The following is a 20,379-nucleotide window of genomic DNA, read 5'->3' on the forward strand; positions in this document are numbered from 1 at the left end:
AGGGGTATCGGCACCCCCCGCATAACGCTAAGACGAGTTAGACAAGCTCACTGATATGTAGCAAAATATTTCATGAAGCACGTACTATCTTGAAGGGCATCGAGTGTTTCTGGGCGAGTGGTCAAGAGTTGTGTGCGGGAGGATGGGTTGCAAAATGAAGAAAACAGAGAGGAGAAAGTGGAGGCGGAGAAGGAGAGGAGAGGTTTTGAAAATTAGGCAGCAGTGAGAAATACTTGGTCGCCCCCTCAACAGAGCATAATACAAACAGGAGGAAAACAATACCTGGCTAAACCACTGGCTACCATCGCGGGTTGGGGGGGTTTTTAAACATGCCCAGGTGACAAAATTAGGCTATCGATACCATGTCAGCAGTACCTACATAGTGTATTAGATTCTAATATCATGTGTGTACCATCGACAGCCAGTCAACAGCCTTAAATTGTCATCTGGGCATGTTTAAAAACCCCCCTCTTCCCCTATGGTAGGTACCTACCTACTAGGTAGAGAGAGCTGCTTGCAGCTGTCGGCGGTCCGTTTCCAGTGCCACCCGACTACTTGACCCTGAGTTAACCTATAGACAACTCGACTGTGCCAGATAGTGCATAACAGATGAATCAGATTTATCTAATTTATGACGAAAATTAGGATATGAAAAATATAAAAAGTAGGAAACATAGTCTGAGATAATACACTGGTTTTTCAGTTGCCTCTGAGGCCGCCAGCAGCTGTTTCCACGTATAAGGAGTTAATCAGGGGCATGCGTTAACACATATTTGCCAACTCCTGTGACCAAGAATATCTGGTTCATATATGTGCAGATAAGAAACAGCAATTATCCAATATCTATTTCGCAAAGCTTATATGCACTACGATCAGGGACAAACCGCAAATAGATATCACAGAATTCCAATCAGGGGCAGTTGAAAATCATTAATACTTGCTCGACTTTACATGGTAGTCCGCCTTTGATGATTAATTTCTCATCATCCTGTCTGCTGTCCAGAAAAGAGAGGAGTCATTTTAGTAGAATGTTTTTTGTTTGCAAGTCTCGCGGGCCGGTACTGCAATTCAATGCGGAACCAACACTCATTGAAAACAGGACCACCAGTAAGATTGTTAACAGTATAAGTAATGCGTCAGAACAATCTGATACCAAACTTTCATTATACGATGCCAATTCTGCATTAATGGACGTCGATTGTCGTGGTGCTGCCATGTACTATCAATAGCTGCCTGCAACAAACACGCGATTGTGCCTAACCCTCAGAGCCCTAGATGCCGTTTTGAAAAACTTCGCTAAGGTGCCTCAGACAAAACCTCGCTCGCACTGCCCTACTTGCTATTTTTCTAAAATGTCTCCTCCCTTTCTTCTCCTCTGGGTAGTTTCTCATCTTCACACCAGACTTCCCTCACTGGATGCTGCAGGTGGGCAGTACTAAGCTCCTATCCCCCCCCCTGCCTACCAATGAACTTATCTAAATACCTGACTCAAGGCCCTGGAAAGATATCCCCCAGCACTTTTTCAGGGCCAGAACGTTCGCCGTAGCAAGTTGTTGAGCTGACGCGAATGTTCTTGGACAAGATCCGCCAACTAAAGCTAGATGCCACCGATATCAATCGCATCAAGCTGAAGACAATCGACAATGCGCAAGGCGATGAGGCCGAATTTGTCATCTACGACAAGAGCTTTCACGTGTGTAAATAGCGACATTGCATCCGGACAACGACGATTACCAGCTTGCTACCCAGAAGTTTGACCTGCATCGCGGTGCTCAGGACTTGATTTAGGAAGAGGACACGCGCCTGGCAAGAAACTGGAACCTGATCAGCATATTGGTAAGTTAATCCGCACTTCGCAACCATCATGGTACCAGAAACGTTGGTCTATAGAAAGATAAGAGATGAAATCAGTAGGCCAGTTTATGATATTTAGACCATACGTAGGCTATTTATTTTCATAATCTAAATCTCAAAGGCCAACTTTTCTGTTATCCACTGGATGACCTACAGGTCCGTCACCGAAACGGCTTGTTAGTTGCAAATGCGACGTCCCTCATGTTCAATTTTGGATTTCGCTGACCATGTTTAGATGCTTACGACCTCCATCTACATGTGCCCATCAGGTGTCCTGGACCAGACATTCCAAGAGTTCTCCGAATGATGGGGGAGGATATTTCCGGGTCTATGTCTGCTATCAGACTGAGGCCACGTGCTCAAATCCTGCAAGAGAAAAGGTTACCTTGGGTAGCTTGAAGTATTCTCAGGCGAGCGAGACAGTGCGGTAAAGAAGTTCAACTCCGCCATCATGCCAATCAGCGCCCTTGTCACCTCCCTCCAGTTGTCCAGTTTTGGTGTCAGTTCACATCTTGCTTGTCGCCATGGCATCATCGTCGAGCGTCTTCAGAATCTAGGCACTTAGATCTAGGCCATTAGGCGACTATGGCGAATGAACCAGGAGAAAGAAGTACATTGGTGGGTCCTCCGTCAACGGGACTCTTACGATGCTTTTGTCGACGCCTGGAACTTGGAAAAATATGCAACGACACTGGCTGCCGAGAGTTATATCGATGCCTGTTGCCGACGAGTACCGGGTAATATGCGCGTACGCGGTCCTCCGGTGCTACCTAGGTCAGGAGGGCAACTGGTACCCCCGGCTTCATGTCGATTGGTTCAAGATGGACACCAAAAAGTCCGCCTGGAAGCTCACTTTTACACAGCCATTGCCTGGTTTCTTTTCAGTCCTCCACTGAGTTCCGGAATGAGCCTGACGAGGAGGACAGTTCCGGCGGCCCAGGTCCTAAGCAGAGATTGGTCGACGTTCTGGTGTTCTCGGGAGTGATGGTGAGGATGATAGCTAGTTCTTCAGATGTTCAAATGGCCGATACCCCAGGTAGCACGGCCAGTCAACGCAAGCGGAAGAGGGATAACTAGTTGACCCTGACCAAGGGTGGTCCTCGTGATGTGGCGCGGGTAAAGCGAAGTAAGCTTTGATTTACTAGGGGATTTGATCGGAAAACAACGCAGTGGTACTACAATGGGTTACTTCAAGGTGGAAAGTTGTGCATCTACCAGTAGTTTTGTCTAAGCTAGCTCAAATCAACACCCAGGAATCCAAACATCCTATATGGAAATGCCCAGCAAATGTAGTCGTATTGAAGTCCCGAACCTATGGTCGGTCAACCAGACAACACGCATGAATGTGGTGTGTGTGTTAATAAACCATTTCCGTTGGCATGTATCCCCTGTAACTAGGCTTTGAGGCGGTTCATGCAGACCACATTCTTGGTTCGTTGCAAGTGCGGAAACAACCAATTTCAGCTCTACAGACACAGTAGTCTATCTGGGTAGTCCTGGGTCTTAGCGATCACTCGACTGTCGGTATCTGGATCACCTTGTTGAGAGTTCGCTCACCACTTGACTCTCACGAATGGCCTCCTCATCACGATGCTACGCCTACAGTAGCACCACCACTCGAGAGACCTCTTTCCATGTTTATCCACTAAGGACCCTTAGCCACAAAATGCAGAGGCTCCGACAGCGTTACTTCAGTTTGAGCCTTACCCTCACCCTGCTCGCAGCGAGTTGGCAACTGGCCGCTCCTAAACCCAGGACAACATCCTGTTAGCTTGGGAAGAATTTATTAAAGAAGATTGGCAAGGGCGAAAGGACAAAGACTTCACGTATCTGCCTGTGGTGTTGAAGAGGAGAGGGGTTTCGTTAAGCAGCGCAGCGCCAGAAAGCGAGTGATGTTTCTTCGTCCCTGCAGCAGCGCACGAGTCAAAGCAAAGCGGCATGGACTCAGAGCCTTTCTAATAGCCCAACCTTGAGACTTCATTGAGTGCTAGTCTAGAAGATGTATAGATTTCCCGGCTAGTTACCACCAGCAGGTCAATTTGACTGACTGATGACACTCGGTTTTCATGATCTTCATCACAACTGCGGCAAACAACTAGAGGCTTGCTGCTGGTTGATGCAATACTCCTGTTCAGCATTTGACACAGCATCCTCTAAGCGTCGAGGTATGAGAAAGACTAAATATCATAAACATGGTCTAAGTAGCATAAAACTACATGCGAGACTTTCGTCCCTTATGTTCCTAGCGCAAAAGATTCTTGCGGTATTGACGGCTATTATAAGTTTAAGAGCTACTGCTCAACGCCTAAGAGGTATGTATGGTAGATATTGTTAATACCTTGGTGCCATGTCGTAGAGACGTCCCAGCGAGTACGGAAATAACACGCCTGGGTCCAAAGACAAGCGGCAGAGCCTCAAACAGAGCCTTCGGGTAGATGAACATTCAACGATGCATGCAGTTTTGATAGCCGAGACGCATGGCGACAACATCATGGAATGCACTTGAAGCATATTAAGCCACGGCTTAGAACCACAAAAACACATCGCCCCAAATGTACACAATCATGAGCAGTCTGTCTAGTAGCTATCTATAACCAAAAACAAGAAGGTTGAAGTTTTTCAGTTGACATAGTTTGGTGGTCTACAACGCCAGATTTTCTGACTCAGTGCTTGACTCTAATATTGGTCATCATCATAAAAACTCCAACCCATCTCGTCCCGGGTTCAGATCCTTGTCCCGTGAGAACTTCCAGCGAAGTTTAGAGTGTAAAAAAATGGAACAAGACCGTCACCCAAGGGTCAACGGGATACCGGCCCCTCGCATCAAGAATGAGCCCCATTGAGTAACCCAGCTTTCGCCGGGCAATCGCATACCTGTCAATCTCGACAACAAATCCTAAGCGACCCGATGCCACACACACGAGCACTAGACGTCTGCCCACCATCCACCCGCCAGACAACCAAGTCCGTCCAGAACTCACCAACACCTCGACAGCGGACTCATATCTTCATCCAAGAGGACCGAGGGCGGCAAAGACCGTGAGACAAAGGCCGTTGACAAGTAAATGTAGCGGAGGGCAGGGCCAGCGCAGGGCGAGGGCCTGGGCGCAGAGGTAAACCGCAGTGCTTCTATGGCGGCGCGTTTCCGCAAACTTGGTAAACCAAGACGTCCGGGGACTTTCTCCCAAAGCCATAAAGTGATCGAGACGCTGCGATAAATCACAGTGTCTCTGTTTGTGAGCTTCGAATAGCGATCTATTGAGCGAGGGGCGCGGATGAAGAAGGAAAGAGAAAAGAAAAAAAAGAAATCGAGCTGCGATTTGAATTTTTATGTCAAAGATGGGGCTGAGGTGTGGCGTTAGTGATCCAAGCTTGTAGGTGTGGCTGTAGCTGCCTTTTTTTTCCCAGTCGCGGTTCAGCCAATGCGAACATCGCGTTGAGAAGGCTGGGTCGCTGCCTTCGTGCCTGTTTACCTATCCATCTTCTACAAAGCTCGCGGCGCATCAAGCTTCGACGTTGTAGACAGACAACTCTCATCTAATTCGGAAAGTCTGTGTTTCTGTCTGGTCAATTCGAATAACCTTCAGTTCTGAGTCATCGACTCTTTTGATTTCCAACTGCACTTGTTTAAGGAGCAAAAACACAAAAAAGAGCCACCGACCGGTTTTCCTTCTTTCTACCACGCATATCAATCAACAATCATGTCAGGCCTCTTTGGCAGCGCCCCGGCCACAACGGCGACGAGCATCGGCGACCTCAAGCAAGATGTTGCGCTTTCCGACCCTCCCACCGACACCATCTCCGGCCTCTCTTTCTCTCCTGCGCCAAACGGTCCCGACTTTCTCGCCATCTCCAGTTGGGACAACAAGGTCCGCATCTACGAAATTGCCGGCAACGGCCAGAGCCAGGGCCGACATGCCTACAGTCACGATCAGCCTGTGTTGAGCTGTGACTTTTCCAAGGTACGAAAATAAGCTGCCGACGCGACAGCGGGATCGCTAACCCGAACTCTAGGATGGAACAAAGGTCGTCTCTGCAGGCGCCGACAAGAACGTCAAGGTCTGCGATCTCGCCTCTCAGCAGGACATTGTTGTAGGCACACACGACCAGCCTGTACGAACAGCCAGATTCTTCGACGGCGGCAGCGGCCCCATGGTTGTCTCAGGATCATGGGACAAGACAGTTAAATATTGGGATCTTCGACAGCAAGGGCCTGCCGCCACAGTACAATGTCAAGAAAGAGTCTATACGATGGACGTTCGCGACAATCTGTGTGTTGTCGGCACAGCCGATCGCTATATCAACGTCATTGACCTCAAGAACCCTACCAAATTCTACAAGACTCTGCAGAGCCCGTTGAAATGGCAGACCCGAGTTGTTAGTTGCTTTACCGACTCTGCTGGATTCGCTATCGGTAGTATCGAGGGACGCTGCGCTATTCAGTACGTTGAGGACAAGAACTCCAGGTAAGCAAGCTTCAGACTACAACCCAGGAGGACCTAAACTAACATGCCGCAGCTCCAACTTTTCCTTCAAGTGCCACCGCGACCCCCCATCCAACGGCGTCACCAACGTTCACGCCGTCAACGCCATCTCATTCCACCCCGTCCACGGTACATTCAGCACTGCCGGTTCTGACGGAACCTTCCACTTCTGGGATAAGGATGCCAAGCATCGTCTTAAGGGTTACCCCAACGTCGGAGGCAGCATCACCTCCACTGCCTTCAATAAGAACGGTAGCATCTTTGCCTACGCTGTTGGATATGACTGGGCCAAGGGTTACCAGCACAACACCCAAACCTATCCCAACAAGGTCATGCTTCACGCTGTCAGTGGTGATGAGTGCAAGCCTAGGCCATCGGCTAAGAAGCGATAAACGAAAGGGTGATAGTTATGGAATTCAGGAGGGTGATTGGATGGTGATTAATACTTGGCTGCGTTTTGCGATTGTTATGCACTTGCGTTGTCAGACTCGGAAGATTGAAAGGATTCAAAAAAGAGAGCAAGTTGGGTCTGAACCAAGGAGTAAACATAGGTAGTGTGTTTCACGAGAGATGATACCATAGACACAAAAACATCTACACCTATCCACACATCAATTAATCGTGGTTTACTCTGTACATCCTTGGGTCATCTACAAATAGTTGGTTTGTGTAGCGAAATTAAACTGGAATAATTCTCAATATTATTATTGTTGTGCCCAGTGACATTGACATTGAACCTTTCCTGTTGAGGTCGATTGTGTCCTTTAAATTTACATCTTACAAGTCGGCGGACGATAGTCTATAAAAATGGAAACTGTCAAAATCGATAGTTCACTGAACAGCATTGCAATAACAAAAGACTTGTATTTTTGAGTTTGCCACTTGGGCATTCATATGATCATTGTGTATCGTACCTAGTGTAAAAATGATCGAGCCATGTCGAGCCACTTATAAAGGGCCATTAGTTGATGCGACCGCACCCCGTTCCGCGAAAACAAATTACAACGCTTAATAGATTTGCAGCTCTCTTTTTCGAGCTGATACAATAAACTCCCGCTCTTTTTCGTACTTTCATCAACTCTTAGTTTCTCCTGAGCTGAGGAGCAACGCTAAGAAGGTCATCCTTCATACTGCGATACATGTCGCGCATAAATGTGCTTCGCTCAGGGTTGTATTCCTCAGCGGCGGCAGCAGTGGAGATCTTGGGTTGGTCATGGACAAACTTGACGTCGATGCTGTCCATGTTGGTGGCATCCATGTTGGCCATGGGGGCACCGGGAACGACAATGTCAGGGTTGATGGCGAAGATGACAGGTCGGTTACTTGTCAGGTCGGTGGCATCAGACATGGAGTTGTGGTAAGAGCCGTAGTTGTCGGGAAGAAGAGGCATACGAGGAAGAGGCTCGTTGAAGCTGGGAGTGTTGTAGATCTTGGGCAGCACCATGGTGTCAACGTGGTTGACGGGGGCACGAGAAGATGCGGAAGAGCTAAAGGACTGCATCAGAGGCCGTGTGCGACCAGCGATGGATGGCTGAGGAGTGGGACGGTGGGTAGTCTTGAGACCACGAGCCTGATAAATTGTTAGTACGAATTATTGATTAAGAGATCGCAAAACTCACCTCAGAGTGCTGGGACTGTTCTGAAGAAGACCCAAGGAGCTCAGCATACTTGGGCATGAGAGCGATACCAGCATGGCGATGCGACTCAGAAAGAGTGCGAGTGACCTTGGAAACGGAAGCGGTGATTCTAGGCATTGTGATAGAAATTGGGGTTGGTAATGGTTGGTTTGATGGTAGAAAGTTGGCGGTGTCTAGCTACTTATACACTTTGTGTAGTAAGGAGCAGATAAGTTGGGGGTAGCGGTGACGAGTTTACAAGATCAGGCGATGTAGATGAGAGGGGCCGACAAGACGTTATGGAGTGTAGACGCAGATGCAAGTGGAAATGGATGGTTCAATGGAGGGAGGGGAGGAGGGTTTATGTATTATATTGAGAGAGAGACACTACAGAGGAGGGGAAAGACGTAAGCTACCTATGATAGCTGTCCTAGGGGTGTACCTACTCTGTCTTGGTGAGTCGAGGTGAGGCAGGCGCGGATAGTCGTCCGGGAGTCCGTGTGATCTGGGGGATGGGGATGGGGATGAGATTGGAATGAGCTAGGGTTGAGGAAAGAGTTACTCACAGCCTCCACCGAGTCACCAAGTAATATGTGTACGTACAGTATCCGTACAGAGGACAGGCACAGCTTCAAGCTACCCGCCCTGTTAGCTCACCTTAATTTAGCTACACCATCGTTGATCCCGCAATGTGGAGAGGTACAGAACACGACTGATACACACCCTCTCAAGGAAGCTGCCACTGTTTCCAATTGAACAAGAAGGGCGGTGTCAATGCCAATCAACAAACTTCCGCAATCCGATTATCTAATCCACAACGATCAGTCGACAATTATAGTTTCTCTCGCTTTCTGTTGCAAACAAACAATGAAACAAGCAACAAGAGCTTCACCAAGGGTAGAAACAACAGTCCCTGACTCGGCGATGAGATACCGAATGCCGGCGAGTAGTTACAAGGTACTTACGGTACTCTATACAAAAGCAACACCACAAAGTCGGTATGTTGGGGGTCCAATAAACAGCCCGCTAGGAACCCCGGTTACAGTGTCTACTGCACTCTACAGTGCCGCGCAGCTCTCGAGGTATCACTGCGTTGCTCATCAAATTCCTCTTGTCTCGCTCGCTTCTCCAGCTTTTTAATGAGAAGCCAGGTTCCACCCCCAAGCTGGAAAAGGAGACAATTATGGGGCTCTTTATCACTAAACTCATGGCTCTGAGCTTGCTCTCCAACTATCGATCTCGAACCACAGGTTGCTTGAGCCGTCAATGTCCGAAAGAAAACATGGACGTTGATGAGATGGGATGTGCCAATGCTAAACCAGCTATGTGCTCGACTGGCTCATATTGTTTCACACGTTGCAGCAACCAGAGATAACGGTATCATCAGAAAAACAGTGGCGTCAAAAGTGTTGCAACAAACTGCCGGCTGAATTGATATGGTACCATCCTTCAAACGACCTTTACAATCAGATACATCTGGGTGGAACTCGTTGAGCTCACCTGGACAGCTACTGCAGCTGGTGAGACAAGGGTCTGGACAGTGCTACTAGAGTCAGATCAGTGCCGCCTTACCATTTGCTTGCCACCAACAAGAAACCAGCGCGGTCTGGTAGTCAGCTCCTGCTGACGAGTCTCGGCAGGGGAATGAATCTACGAATCTAGCACACGTGGAGCGTACCTGTCGCTCGATCGCCATCAGTTTTGTCCAATTGTTAGATGAGCATTAACAGGGCGGTCAGAGCCACAATCCAGATTATTCTCTGTTAATGCACCCTTTTACTTACGCGTCAATTACCATGCTACAATGTCTGGAGCGCCAGTATCACAACCGACTTACAAAATCAGTCGACACCTTTTTCAATTTGCCGTTTCTTAGTATAAGCCAGCGCCGAGCTTGTAGCTTAAAGCGGCGTTATAGCCAGTAATGAGTGACAGCACGGCAGTGAGCAAGCAAGACGGGAAGAGGCCCGTGACACTCCAGGGCTGGTAACCAAAATCGAACGTCTCCTGGTCCACTTCTAGAAACCCGTCAACTTGGTTGTCCCCTTTGGACCGGGGAGATGATGCAGACTCCGCTCATATATTATTCATTTCTTGTGGTTGCGTATCATGATTGGCTTCTCTCCGGCTATAACTTGATTCCTTTCTTGCGAATGTTGCTTCTGAATACCTCGGCTCGAAAGACAAACGGAAAACCTCCGAGATCAGAGGCTCGATACACAAGACTTCTCTTACAGAAGAAAGATCTGGAAGCGATCGTATCAAGAATCAGGACGCAAATACAGGCAATCTGGGTCGCGGGTCCTGGGCTGACCTGTGCCCATCCTAGGCTGTGCGAATATTGAGATTCGCGCGCGTGCGAAATTGTTGAGCTGCCCTTGCAACCAGCCCCTAGGACAGATAACCTAAATTCCAGAAGGAATCTTGAGCCAAAATTCAAGCGAAGCAGGCAAGACAGGACTAATCCAGGGGGCTGATGGAGGGGCAATTGCTATTGTTGGAATTACGGCGCCGCCGGTCAACAAAAATTGTTGAACGGGACCTGCCTTGAAAGCTCCCTCACCTTGGCCTCACCGTAAGAGCTAGGGTCTCTAGTTCGAAATGACTGTGACACCGCCATAAGCTTGACCGAAATCAGAGGCGATCGGATACCCTCCCGCTCAAGATACACGATTACGAATTCGTCAGGAGCTGATACCAGCATGACGAGCTCAACACAAATAGGCATTGCAGCCAATCAAGCCGAAACAGATTGTTTACTGTGATACACATACTTTATCTTGAAACTTTCGATATCATGTTGGCCAATACGGCCGATCAGATGAGATACAGTATCCGTATTCTTAATCTTGGTCGCCAACAATTTCACCGAAACTCTGACGCATCCATATTCGACTATATCGGAGAGTCGTAGATACAGGGTATGATGCATGTCGCCCTGACTTTTGACTTTCGTGGAGGCATATTGCTTATTCACTTGGATCACTACGGCTTCATTGGCGGGCCTGATCTAGGCGACCTGCAGCTTGGCCGATCTAGTGGCAGCAGATGAGTTGGTGCAAAAATAAACAAACTTGAAGTCTGATCTAAGGACGATTATTCCGTCCCTTATGCAACGGCCAATCCTTTTGATATCCCGACACTGATGACAGGTATCGGATGCGTATCATACCTGTCGGTCATATGGTAATTCCTGATTTCGGCATACAATATTGGGGCCAGCCTCGGCTTTCTGCCGAAGGCCTTGGAGTTGAAGTCCGGATGAACATGACGGACGACATGTCCGAATCGGAGGACTGAACGATTTAAATTTTGAAGCTCATGTGATGTGATCTCATGCATGATGAAATGGAAACACAACCGAGGTTCAAGCAAGACATGATGGCTTGTATGGTTCTCCCAAGTTTTGGCCATTGCTTGCTTGATATGCATATCTCAAGCCCGCGAGTCTATTTTGGACGTCCCTTCATGATTCTGTCCAATTATGTCTGCTAAAGACATCATATCTTTTACCCTGGAGTAGGTTGTCTCGTATTTCAATCTCAGGTACTACGCTTGACGGGAAATGTGGAATACAATTGCCATGCTTCATTTGCGAGTGCTCTACTCTGGAATCTTTAATTACCTGCTTCAATAAGCAGTCTGTACATACCACATTTCTTCCATCTTCTTCTCCCACAGACAGGCAAGTTCCACGTTCTGGACAATACTTGCAGGATCTGTGAGTGTACATATTCTTCTCCAATCGAAACTACAGGCAAGATCGCCATAGCGTCATTTAGGACCCTGAAATGACCCGCATTCTTCAGGAACCACGTCCGATTTTGGATATCAAAGACTCATGATATGCGCTTTTATGAGTATGGGAGTTTCACAACATGGCTTCCAAGTGGAAGTAAAATCCATCAATATATCGTCTAATAGCATATATATGATATCCATCTCGCGTCTTGCTTTTGTTGCTTGAGATTTGTTCTCGTTCGTTGACGTTCTCTTGACTACCCCTCCCCCACTAAAATCCGCATCTCACCATCACTTCGATTACTTACAACTGCAATTCTTTGTGTATATATCTTCAGTTCACAAACATGGCGGACTCTGAATTCCGAAAACGAGCTGTCGACTCTCCCAAAGGTAAATACTATATCTTCACGATATCATCTCATCTCTAACAAACAAATCAGTCTGGACGACCTTGATTACAAATCTGAGTTATTTGCCTGGTCTTCTCACTCTGGACTACTCACTTCGCGTGGCCAAATCTAAATACCCTCTTGTCGCTCTTTACACGGACTCATTCCCTCCTGAAGGTCATGCCGCCCTACGAGCTCGCGGTATTCCTACCCAGCATATCCCCTACCTACTCCCGACCAAGGGCAAGGACTACTCCAACGACCCGCGCTTTTACGACTGCTGGAGTAAGCTGACTCCATTCTCTCTCACCGAATATGATCGTGTTGTTCAGCTTGACTCGGATATGCTTGTTCTGCGCAACATGGATGAACTGATGGACCTCGAGCTGGATTCTCCTTCAATTTCTGAGACGGGTGACAAGACTATCAGCAAGCGTGTCTTTGCAGCTGGACATGCGTGTGTCTGCAATCCCCTCAAGAAGCCTCATTATCCCAAGGACTGGGTTTCTGAGAACTGTGCATTCACATCGCAGCACTCAACGCCGGATGTCGCTCAGACCGAAGCTGCAGACCCGTCCGTAGGACCACTGGGATTCATGAACGGTGGTCTGCAAGTCGTTAACCCGTCTCAGGGGCTTTATGCGCAAATAGTGGCGCATATGGAGGCCGACGCAGTCAACATGGATTTCGCGGATCAGTCGCTTCTCTCAGATTTGTATCGGGAACGTTGGGTACCGCTGCCGTATATCTACAACGCGCTTAAGACGATGCGTTGGGAAGGTGTGCATGATGCTATCTGGAGGGATGAGAGTGTCAAGAACATTCACTACATCTTAAGCCCCAAGCCATGGGATGAAATTAACGACAAGGGCGAGTGGACGGGTAAGGATGAGAGTCACAAATGGTGGGTTGATGTAAACCGGGCAAGAAAAGAGGCGGAAAAAGAGAAGGGTATTTCTGATGATGGCTTCTAAGAGCATGAACTTGATTAAGATACAATCAGTTGGACAGTCCACATCAACAAAATAGAACACACAATTAACTTAAGCGACAACTTGCATTCTGTGACGGTATCTATATGAACAAAAACGATTACCACGTAACCCAAATCCGAGCACAACGAAAACCACACCATAAGAAAATCCAACTCCAAACCATGAGAGAATCCAACGCATTCCTGCCTTTCCCAGGTCTATCTTGTGCATTCTGCATGCATTGTCCGTTTTTGTCCGGTCTATCATAGATGACATGGATAGAAACATGTTCTACCTCGAAAACAACAAACTGTCCGCTAAATATTCATTCATAAAATAACATTGGGATAAAGGGCAAAGACATATAAGGCCAGAGACGCCGATGATGTTCGAGATCAATGTCTCAACATCAATACGCCATGAAATGTGTTCGTAATCTTGTTTGCCCATCCAGTCATATTCACTGTTTAGTACCGTTTGTATTTCTAGTGTCTGTTAGCAAGATTCGTCTTGGGACGGAAAATGACTTACCTCCTCAATTCGGCGCCTGTTATTTGGATCGATCGAGTTCGTCGCACCCATTAGTGTCTGTCCGATTGCTCTTGTGACACCAACAGCAGGTCGGAAGATGATAGTTGGGGCACGTTTCAAAACAGCCTTCGCAGCGCCAGATGCCGAAGAGCTTTCCATAACCTCGCCAGGGACAGCAATGATGGCATCCCGAACGAGGTTCACGTCTCTAGCGAGAGAACGGTATCCGCCTCTAATACCTGAAATCACCCCAGTAGGTTGATCTGCGTAGAGAGAGATTTGCCTCTGCTCGTCGGGATCTACATCGTCCTCGTCCCATCCTTCATAGACTTGCTGGGGGTCGGAAAACATGCCTTCCGCACCCTGCAGCGCGTATTGTGTACCAACAGCAAGTTTGGCACCCAACTTCACCAGCTCGGTACCTGTAGTGCGAGCAAAGGCAGTGGCACCCTTGGAAATGCTGCGAATGACACGCCCGTCCTTCTTATACTCACGAATAGGTACTTCAACAAGATCTTTGAAGCCACTGCCCACGTTGACGAGTGATCGGACAGGTGCGAGACCAGATAAAATGCCAGGAAGTTGATTTGCCTTTACATCTGGAGTCCAAATATCGTTAAGAGTCTTGCCGAGCTTTTCGAACCCAGAGATACCGTAGATGATCACATGGCGAAGGACCATTCTCGCTTCCTCCAGGATGATAAAGTTCATAAACTCGGTGGTATGCCCGGACCGAAGTCCAGCATAGTCGACCCGTTTCGGCTTGAAATCAAGCTTGACCGATACGTTGTTGATTTCAGCTCTCTGAAGGAACGGCACATCGCTCTTGGACGTGTGAACGGGCACTTGGTCGTCCTTGAATTCGAAGAATCGTGTTATAAAGTCAAGAGCATCCTGGTCAACGTGGAGCCTTAATGGTAGGATTGTTGCCCGCAGCACTATCTCAGACGCCTCCAGGGATGGTTGGGGCTTAACATTGAGCATTTCAAGGTGTACCATGCTTGTGCCCATTTCTCGCTCGCCCATGTCTTGGTCATACGTCGCAAATTTCTTCCATGTTGAGGTCGGGACATGATCAAAGACATCAAGATTCTTGATGCGAATATCAATGCTGTTGAGTGTTTCGCCCGAGTTGGGTGGGAAAACGAACAAGTCCGCGTCAACACCCTGCAACTCAAAGGTAATCTTGTGGTGCTTGCTGCGCTTCAGCTTGAGTCGCTTTGATCGAGGACGAGCACGTGCTGTTCTGTTGGTCGCTGAAGTAAAGGCCGTGGTAGCAACAGACTCGGTTTCTGTTGCGTTGTCATTGAAACCTTCATTGATGGCGCGAGACAGCTCTTGAGGGTCGCGGTTAGCTGGGATGCCGATGTAAATTGAGTTGAAAAGAAAGTCTCCGATGGCTTCTTCATCTTCCAGTTCTTCCTCATACACATGGACTTGACCGGCACGGGCTTGTCGCTCATAAGCCTTGGCCTCAACATCCTGGACTGCCTTTGTTATGACATCTCGAGTATGAACCCAGTCGTAGCCGTCAAAGAGGTTCCATATGACATGTACGTCTCGCACCTTGACTTTCAAAACGCTTCGCTTGACTAAATCGCTTGGTGCCCCATCGTAGCTGTTCTTCTTTGAGTTCCAAACCTTGGCTTTGCTATCCTTTGACGTCCCCTGTCCATAGTAATCGTCGTGAATGACTAGATCGTCAGAGTCTATGCTCTGTTGGCTAGCCGGTTCGAAACCTGTCAGTAAAACACCCTCGTTGGTATCTTCCATGAGAGGACCACCAGAACGGTGAGATCCACGAGAGATTATGGAGCTGCTTGTTGCGTCAAAAAGCTCCTCGGCGACAGGTTCATCGTAATACCGAGACTGTACTTGCAACGGACTGTCCGTGTTGTAGTCGGCTTCTGAGCCACTGCCAGCCATCTCTTGGGCACCAGCAAAGTCTTGATCAAAATCGTACTCGCCTTCGGGTCTACCAAAGGCCTCAGCAGATATTGAAGCAAGCAGATCCTGCATAGGCACCACGTCTGTCAGGTACTTATTCTCCTTACTTGGTGGGGTTGGAGGTTTGAGGGCATTTGCTAATGCAATCAGAGTCTGCATCGAATCCGCACAAGTTTCTAAAACAAGCAGGTCATCTTTCAGCTCAACAACAAGTTGTTTCTCTCCATCTTCGAGTTGCTTGACATCAACAGTAACCTTTGCAGAGGAGATGTAGCAAATATCAACATATCCTCTGGCACAAATGTCCGCTACCTGGCGAGATGTCGAGGACGCGGCTCGGGGACGCTGGGTGGCAGGTAGTTCGTTCATCTTAATCTCAGCGACATCGTTAATAAGAAGAATGGATGACTTGTTAATGGTAAAGACAGCATTTGTCTCGACATCCTGGGGCAACAGAGCCACAAGATGGGCGTCCGTAAGTGCAATTACCATCTTTGAGGGCTGTCCCAACGGGTTGAGCCCCAAAAGGCAATCTCGGAACCCAATGTCCAGAGTCATAGGCTTCCCGCTCTTAGCTTTCCCTCCAGGAGATCCAGGGGACCCGGCCAAGGCATGGTGCGCTTGATCGCCGAGGTTTGCTACCGAAGCAGCAAGACTGGCTTCAAAGTCTTGTGGAGTTGCATCGTCCCCAAGCTCAAGGAGGTCCATGATGGTGGGTACACGGTACTCAATACATAGATCTTGCATCTTCAACTTGATAACTGGTTCAATCTCGTCACCGATCATCCGTGCCATGAGTACCGGGCTACGAAGTGAAATATCCTTGGGACCATATGGAGACGTGCTGACCAGTTCCTCCGACCTATTTCTTCGTACTGAAATGTCATGTAAAGCGATAGCAACAAGTGAGGGGACTGAAATATGGCCGACATGGAGATCTTGGATGTCACTACCCAGATGACCCAACTTGCCGCCAAAGTCCAGGCTCAAAGCTACCTTTCTAACTTTGGCCAAGGTCAATAAGCCGGGGCGGTCGTCCTCGGGCAGATACTTGGCAACGGTGGAAAGCTTTGCGACTTCTTCACCAAGATTGGGCAAAACGGAAAGAAGTGGCATGTTTTGCACTCGAACGCTGACCGTGTCCACGTTGACCCTCAAGACCGAACCCTTTCTTCGCTGACGTAGCAGGGTGTCTACCATGATCTCGTCGTTCTCGCCATCAAACTGATGTTTTGAAGGCATGATCAGCTCGAGGAGGTTTTCAAGATCGGTATCTTTGGGAGTTGTCAAGAATTCCACCCGAACACCACCAATTTCGGTATTGATAGGGGGCTCAGCCGTCGAGTTCTTCAAATGAGGTCCCGATACCCGCATCATACTACATGCCATACCAATAACTTCGTCTCGACTTATGAGCTTGATAGCACTTGTTTCGGCAATCATGCTACAGTCTTTTCCGATGAGTTCCACCCACGAGCCTCCAATGCGCAGGTTGATCTTGTTCTCTGACGCCGCGGATTTGTCGTCAGGGTCGACTGGAGTGTCAAATCGAACTCCTCGGGGTTTCTGTGCAACAGTGACCGGTTTCGGTGTTGGAGCAGGACTTGAGGCGATCGAAGCACTCATGTTAAGGAAGCTGCTTAGACCACCAAACCAACTAAAGGTCTCGTCGAGCCGTCGTAGATCAAGCTGGAAAACAAGAGGTAATGTCTGTACCTCTGTTTTGATATTGCCGCCTAATTGAACAATCTTGACACCAATGTCGGTACCATCGGAAAGGAAGGTGTCCCTGACAGATGTGCTCATAGGCTTGCCACTATCGAAGGAGACGATATCACCATTCGCATAACCAAATCGGAATTTTTGTAAATCTATCCTGGTCAGAACAGCTGGTTGTTTCGTCAACTTTCCCTTTGTGACGGGAGCTGTTGATATCTCTGTTTGGGAGATGGAGATGGCCAAGTTTTGCAAGGTTGCATTGAGGAGAACTTCTTGGTCAAAGATGAACGCAGAAGGATCCAGGTATCGTTCAGGAGTGTCCGAGATTCCGCCCAAACGATTAACAAAATCGAGCTTGATCTCTTCAAATGTTACCTTGATGTTGGGTGATTCCTTCGAGGGTATCTCCTGCTTGGTCTCTTCTGTCGAAGCTGGTTTCTTGTCTTTGACGGCGTCAAGTAATTTCCCAAGAACCATGGCGAGCAAGAAGCCTAGGGAGGCGTCAAAACGAAGATTTATAGGCGATAGATCGACTTCCAGAGTATTGTCAACACCTGAACTGCCTTGGCTGCTGCGCTGTTGTGTATGGGCAGCTCCATGTACAGAAAAAGCACCTGGTGCTTGAGGATAGGCTGATTGACCAAGAGACTGTGATAGCTGGGCCACAGAATCTGGAGATGCGGGTTGAACCTGTATGTGTTTATGTTGTGATGGGACGTAAATTGATATGGTCTTTAGGTTCAAGAGTTCCTTCACAAGGCGAGTCGGGCCCTTTGGAGTAGCAACGTCTTCTTGCTGTTTGGAGTTCGATTTCTCTGGATCGATATCAGTGAGACAGGCCCTAGAAAAAGCAGGCTCAGAAGATTCACTATCAGAAGTATCTGCCGGATCAGGCAAATGTTTGCTGCGATATGCTGATCGTCTCAAAGTCGTCGATGCAACAGGTTCTTCCTCTGGGTCGTCATAATCATCATCCCATGCACCTGGAATGAAGCCCTCGGGTTTGCGATTTTCTTTCACAGGGGACGGCACATCTTCTGTAATAGGGCTTGCTGCTCTGGGACTCGATGTTTTGGGACTTGGTGCCTTAGGACTTGGTGTTGTGGTGATTGGTGCTTGGGGGCTTGCGGGTTCCGGTTCAGGAGTTTGTGGCCGGGCCAGTTCGTGGACGCTGGTTTCCAAGACTGGTGAGTCTATTTTTTCTGCCTCAACCAACTGTTCCACCTCTGGAGTTGGCTCGTCTTGGGGCTCGAGTGATGCTAAATTTTCATGAGAAACAACAGGCGACAGGGCGACCGGTGACAGAACAGCCGCTGGTTGCGCGTTGGTTTGCGAGAAAGCGCTCATATACATACTTTCTGCCTCTTCGTGTGTGTACATGTGAGACTGTGCCAGTTCCTCGGTTGATGCAACCCCAAAACTCTCACTTGATGAGGTTCGACTGAGCTGCTGATTTGGGATACTCGAGTTGGAAGCACCCATGTTGCCTTGTGTTATCGGAGTTTCGAGATTGGGGGCAGATCGAGCCTCTCGTTCTGGGGTCGCCCACATTGGTCTCTCGTTCTCCAACGCGCTAGAGTGGGAACCGTGTTCAGGAAGTAAGATTGAGTGGAATAATGTTTCGTCATTAGTTGCGTTGTGAAAATCGTGATACATCGAAGCCCGGGGTGTTACTGGGCTATCCTCTGCGTCATCGTCTTGAGGGCTGGAAAACTCGTATGGAATTCCAAGTGCATCCTCACTATCACCCAAGGGATAATCCTGCTCCACAGGCTCTTGATCCATAAAGTAGTCATCCTGGAGGCTTTGTTGTGAATCGGCCAGGGGATCCTCAGGTTGAAGACTTGGCCGCAAGGAACTCGCAAGTCGTTGGTCGATACTATGTTGTGAAGAAATGATGAGATCGTTGTCAGGATGGCTATGATGTGATATCGATTCTGGCTCATTAGATCGGATGCTCGCCTGGGATGATGACGCAGATTCGTCCTGCAGGCTGGCAAGTGAGAGTTCGGTTGCCTGGCGTGATGGAGGATTTCGTGTCATGGCTGGGGAAGAAGCAAGAGATGGCGATGCGATTGAAGGCGATTTCGCTAGGGCGGAAAAGACGTTTGCTTCAGAAATGAGATATGCCCTTACGTTCGATAAAGAGACATGTCGCTTGCCCTCCTTGGGTACAATGGTCGGGAATCCAGCGTCGTCATAAGACCGAGTAGTAACGCCTTCAACGTCAATGCCCTCAAGCGCAACCTGGAATGATACCATTTCAGTCGTAGTAGAACTTGGCTCGACAAGTACCTCGACATCGAGTTGAAAGTTGACACCCTTGATCCTAACCTGCATGCGATCAACAATACCCTGGAGGAAGTCGGCCAAGAACGCTGGCAGAGAGAGCGCTTGACCCGTCCCATATGCCAAATCATCTTCGCTTCCATCGTCACTCATAGACACTGAAGCACCCAGGTCCTGACTTTCGGCTGCTAGCGCATCTTCGAGTTTCCGGCGCTCTGACTTTGGTTGTGTTTCAAGAAATGATTGCGCGAGATCGACAGTATTCGGTACAGCGACGGTTTCTTCCGGTGTTCTTGTCCCTGACGAACGACTCGGTTTGGATTCGGTACCTATAACTTGCAGGGCGATATCGACGCCATCGACTTCGACTATTATAGGACTTGTGTAAAAGTCCATAGGTATCGTGACTCGTAGCAACAAGACCTTTGCCTTTTTCAATTTGAATGTTTCGGGGAGCTGGAGCAGCTTATTGAGTTTCTACGATAAGCCATTAGCCATCATGGTTTCCCATGATACGTCGCTATCAGGACCTACCTTTAGTTTAATCCCGACATCACGGAATTCAAAGACTGTATTTCTTCCTATAGCCAGGTCTAGGTTATCCATTTCCAGAGCATCGGCATCGAGAAGTTCTAATCGGGACAGAGCATACCGGAGCAGTCTCTTGGGCATGGAGGAGCTCCGGAACGACTGAAAGAAGGCCGCCATGATGTCGTCGTGGGATGCGTGCGATTCGAGTTATGGGTGGCGATGACTGCCCGCGCAGCCCGGAAAGGGGATAAAGGAGAACGACGAGTATAAAAGAACAGTCGGCTATTATGCGAGTCGTTGA

At 48.5% G+C, this 20,379-nt stretch overlaps 6 protein-coding genes across 6 annotated transcripts; 4 read left to right on the forward strand and 2 right to left on the reverse strand.

The window, feature by feature from the left end:
• Positions 1–1,567: 1,567 nt before the first annotated feature.
• FPOAC1_003380 (uncharacterized protein) lies at positions 1,568–2,161 on the forward strand (the record flags this gene model as incomplete). Its single annotated transcript, XM_044847947.1, has 3 exons — positions 1,568–1,693; positions 1,789–1,836; positions 2,090–2,161. The coding sequence occupies 3 exons, from the start codon at positions 1,568–1,570 to the stop codon at positions 2,159–2,161; spliced, it is 246 nt and encodes an 81-aa protein (XP_044713863.1).
• A 144-nt stretch (positions 2,162–2,305) lies between these two features.
• On the forward strand, positions 2,306–2,839 carry FPOAC1_003381 (uncharacterized protein; the record flags this gene model as incomplete). The annotated part of the gene is made up of 2 exons (XM_044847948.1): positions 2,306–2,353; positions 2,426–2,839. 2 exons carry the CDS (start codon positions 2,306–2,308, stop codon positions 2,837–2,839), a joined length of 462 nt encoding a protein of 153 aa, XP_044713864.1.
• Positions 2,840–5,555: 2,716 nt separating this feature from the next.
• On the forward strand, positions 5,556–6,730 carry GLE2 (RNA export factor gle2; the record flags this gene model as incomplete). The annotated part of the gene is made up of 3 exons (XM_044847949.1): positions 5,556–5,816; positions 5,869–6,320; positions 6,373–6,730. 3 exons carry the CDS (start codon positions 5,556–5,558, stop codon positions 6,728–6,730), a joined length of 1,071 nt encoding a protein of 356 aa, XP_044713865.1.
• A 689-nt stretch (positions 6,731–7,419) lies between these two features.
• On the reverse strand, positions 7,420–8,092 carry FPOAC1_003383 (uncharacterized protein; the record flags this gene model as incomplete). The annotated part of the gene is made up of 2 exons (XM_044847950.1): positions 7,420–7,908; positions 7,958–8,092. 2 exons carry the CDS (start codon positions 8,090–8,092, stop codon positions 7,420–7,422), a joined length of 624 nt encoding a protein of 207 aa, XP_044713866.1.
• A 3,950-nt stretch (positions 8,093–12,042) lies between these two features.
• On the forward strand, positions 12,043–13,061 carry FPOAC1_003384 (uncharacterized protein; the record flags this gene model as incomplete). Its single annotated transcript, XM_044847951.1, has 2 exons — positions 12,043–12,088; positions 12,139–13,061. 2 exons carry the CDS (start codon positions 12,043–12,045, stop codon positions 13,059–13,061), a joined length of 969 nt encoding a protein of 322 aa, XP_044713867.1.
• A 467-nt stretch (positions 13,062–13,528) lies between these two features.
• Positions 13,529–20,255, reverse strand: ATG2 (autophagy- protein 2; the record flags this gene model as incomplete). Its single annotated transcript, XM_044847952.1, has 3 exons — positions 13,529–13,546; positions 13,593–20,024; positions 20,082–20,255. The coding sequence occupies 3 exons, from the start codon at positions 20,253–20,255 to the stop codon at positions 13,529–13,531; spliced, it is 6,624 nt and encodes a 2,207-aa protein (XP_044713868.1).
• Between the last annotated feature and the right edge of the window lie 124 nt (positions 20,256–20,379).

Source organism: Fusarium poae, chromosome 1 (genome assembly GCF_019609905.1).
Source record: "Fusarium poae strain DAOMC 252244 chromosome 1, whole genome shotgun sequence".
Taxonomy (NCBI): domain Eukaryota; kingdom Fungi; phylum Ascomycota; class Sordariomycetes; order Hypocreales; family Nectriaceae; genus Fusarium; species Fusarium poae.